General features: G+C 39.2%; 1 protein-coding gene across 2 annotated transcripts; it reads right to left on the reverse strand.

Moving 5' to 3' along the window:
• Nucleotides 1–1421: 1421 nt before the first annotated feature.
• Nucleotides 1422–2826, reverse strand: LOC121901690 (general transcription factor II-I repeat domain-containing protein 2B-like). 2 transcript variants are annotated; one of them, XM_042418605.1, is made up of 3 exons: nt 2697–2826; nt 2511–2604; nt 1422–2242 (listed from the first exon to the last, which is right to left on the reverse strand). In XM_042418605.1, exons 1-3 carry the CDS (start codon nt 2730–2732, stop codon nt 1767–1769), a joined length of 606 nt encoding a protein of 201 aa, XP_042274539.1. In that variant the 5' UTR covers nt 2733–2826; the 3' UTR covers nt 1422–1766. The 2 variants fall into 2 exon arrangements, with proteins under 2 accessions (XP_042274539.1, XP_042274537.1); XM_042418603.1 differs by having other exon boundaries at nt 2511–2826.
• Between the last annotated feature and the right edge of the window lie 466 nt (nt 2827–3292).

Genomic DNA, 3292 nt, shown 5'->3' on the forward strand with positions numbered 1-3292 from the left:
AGCAGTTTTCCACCATCAGCTACAATCAGGTCAGGTCAAGTCCAGATGCAAAATGTCACCAAAAAACAGACAAAGCAGATAACAACAACTGGGTTCTCTATGTCTGCTGTCACTGTGGCCTCATTATAATGTCTGGCTGCCATTGACTCTTGGAGTCCATACTGTTTTCTACTCACAAACATTGCAGGTTCAGGATGCTACCAGACGCCTTCTGAACTCACAAATATGTAGGTGGTGACTTGTCTTGGCTCTGTCTTGTTTCAGTTACATTTTTTCTCACTGCTGGAGAATGTAGATGCAGGTAGTCTTTTTTTGGCTTTCACCTGTGAGTTTTTAGCTTTGGATGCAGCATGCTGAAGAGAGCTCGATGATGTGCTAATGCAAAGAAAAAGTCCTCTCCATGACTCTGTAGATTTGTGTTTTCTAGAGGTGAAGAGGTGGCAGAGAGAGATTGACACATAGAAGCTCAGATGGAGCGAGGGAGTGATTGGCGTGAAAGCCTCTTAAAGGATTCTGAAAGAATGAGATGCAGATGACAACTGAGAGATGGAAACTCTGCAGGCTAACAATACACAGAGGCACATGCAAACACACACCCACACACACACACACACACACACACACACAAATCTCATCTCTTTCACCTTCATGCTGACTTAAACTTCAGCAGCTAATGAACATGGAAGCTGCTTCTTCAGCTTTACTGATCAATATGAAGATGGTGTGGATGTGTGTGTGGAACTGTGCATATCTGTGTGGTTTTATGTTCTTTAAAGTGAGTAGATCTATGAGAAAAAAAATGTTTTCACCTTACAGCTTCTGTGCTCCAGCGGCTACAGCAACAACTCATTCTACACACAGAAAAAAACAGATTTGCAGAACTATGAGAGACACACACTTTGTAGGTTATTTGTGCGGATTTGTGTGTGTAAATCGCCTTTTTTTCTGAGCTCAGTCTCTTATATAGCACTTTGTTCATTCCCCTTTTCTCTCCTGCAGAATGGGATAGACCACATATCTGTCTTTATGTGTCCCCACGGCCTCGTTTACACAGAGGGCAAGTGTATATGGAACAGCAAGTCCAGAAAGTAGAGTTCAACTCACATTAAGTCTCCCTCCTGTCTGTGTTTCTTTACTCTCACTCAGCCATCCACTAGATCAGAGGTGCCCAAAGTCTTTCCTATGAAGGGCCAACAAATAATCTGGAGGGATGGTCGCGGGCCAAAAATAAATGTTGATGTTATGTGAAATAACATTACATTAAAATGTATTATATTTTATAGAAAATTAAAATTCTAAATCTAAAGTAAAATCGCAAATAATAAAAACACTACTCCTTAATCTGCTTAACAGTAATTTTATTAATTTGCAGAGATGATTGTCTAAAACATAAATTATCTGTATGCTTCTTTTTGGAAGCATAAACATATTTAAAAGGAAAGATACATTTCTTACAGAAAGTGCATGTAAATTCAGGCGCTTTAGAAAATTAAGATCGAAACAGCTGTATTGTCTACCTTTGTGATCAAGAGTGAACATTTGACTTCAGCTTGAAAAATTGACATACATGTATACATATATATATCATAAAGTTAAACATCACAGTGACAACACTAGATAACAAATCAATATCATTGAGCATCATTTCAGTTACACATCATCACAAAATGTCCACATATTACAGACCTTGTATTACATTCCTCAATGCCTTGTCCAGTCATTTATCACTTACAGTATCAGTGGGAGACATGACGCTTGTCTTTGTTTTACAAAAGTCTTTCAACATTAGTCTCCAGCTGACTTACTGACAGAGTGAGGATGTCATGGGGGTGAGAGTCAGAGAGTGAGTTTCTCTGCTTACACTTCATCAGACTGAAAGCCTGCTCACAAAGGTAGGTACTTCCAAAGAGGGACAACATTACCTGTGCATGTTTGCAGATCTTTGCATACCTGTCTGCTGGAACACATCTGTAAAAGTCCAGTAAGGGAACAGCTGTGAACTTGTTTTGAAGTTGTGAGTCAGACTGCAGTTCTATTAATTCCATTTGAAGCTCCTCACTGACTGTGTTCACATTAACAGAAAAGGGCTCAGCAAATAGCTCAAAGACTGTTGCATTGTGTTTGAAATCTTCAAAGCGCCTGTCAAACTCCAGCACAAGATTGCTGAGAATGTTCATGTACTTTGGTACATTCTCTTCCATCAAGCCTACCTCTCTAAGACTGGGGAAATGGGCCAAATTTCCTGAATGTGGAGACAAGAGAAAAAGAGAAGACCAGTGAAAGAGAATTTGAGCATAAAAAACACAAGTATATAAAAGCTGATGGGGGATAAACTGCCCAGGAGATAAATTAAACTATGGTAATTAAATATAAATAATAAAATAATTAAAAGCTTGATTAACAAAAATACAAAAGGTCCCACAACTCAATGCATACTAAACACAATTAATAATACTATGCTTAATAATTACTTTTTGTGATCATTTGAATGTTATAAGTAGGCATGTCACCTGCTGAGAGATGTCTGCTGAGCAGTAGTAGTTTTTGCTTGAAGGCTCTGACACGATCAGACAGCTGGCTGATTATCTGGTCCTTCGCTTGGAGCTGAAGATTCAAAATGTTGAGCAGCTCTGTGACGTCTACCAGAAAAGTCAGGTCAGAGATCCATTGCTTATCCGTGGGCACTTGAACATTACCTTCCTTTCTTGCTTGAAACATCCTGATCTCATCATGCAGCTCAAAAAACCAGCGGAGAACTTTCCCTCGGCTCAGCCATCTCATCTCCTTGGAGCGTACACTCACCAGCCACTTCATTAGGTACACCTGTGCAATCTAATGCAATCCAATGCAACAGCTCCGCCATATAAATTCTACTTTTACAAAGCTTATACATTTTCAGTTTTTGTTGACATTGTCAGAAAGGTGAGAGAAAGGGTTGCTTTATATTGAATGGTGTTGCTAATATTTTGTCCACTCCATTAACATACATGAGGAGGGTAAAATATTAGGAACATTTTTCAATATAATGCAGTCCAGCACACCACCACCACCCACGACAACCTCAATAATAAACATTAAGTGGAATTATCACCTTTCTGACAATGTCAACAAAAACTGAAAATGTATAAACTTTGTCCAGGTGCATTAGGCCATTGAAAAGCCAACATTGGCTCTACGTCAAAAACCACACCTTTCTCATTCATTTCAATGTGACCTCTGCATTAACACAGCTGGGTCCACATGCTGGCAAAAAGTTGATCTTGGCTCAACTTTGCCACAACACAAAGAAATG

This window comes from Thunnus maccoyii, chromosome 8 (assembly GCF_910596095.1).
Source record: "Thunnus maccoyii chromosome 8, fThuMac1.1, whole genome shotgun sequence".
NCBI lineage: Eukaryota > Metazoa > Chordata > Actinopteri > Scombriformes > Scombridae > Thunnus > Thunnus maccoyii.

Coding starts and splice junctions, on each gene's coding strand:
- LOC121901690 (XM_042418603.1), bottom strand. CDS start 2,814: ATGAAGTGGCTGGTGAGTGTACGCTCCAAGGAGATGAGATGGCTGAGC. Junction 2,243..2,510: donor CAGCAGACATCTCTCAGCAG/GTGACATGCCTA, acceptor CTCCACATTCAG/GAAATTTGGCCCATTTCCCC.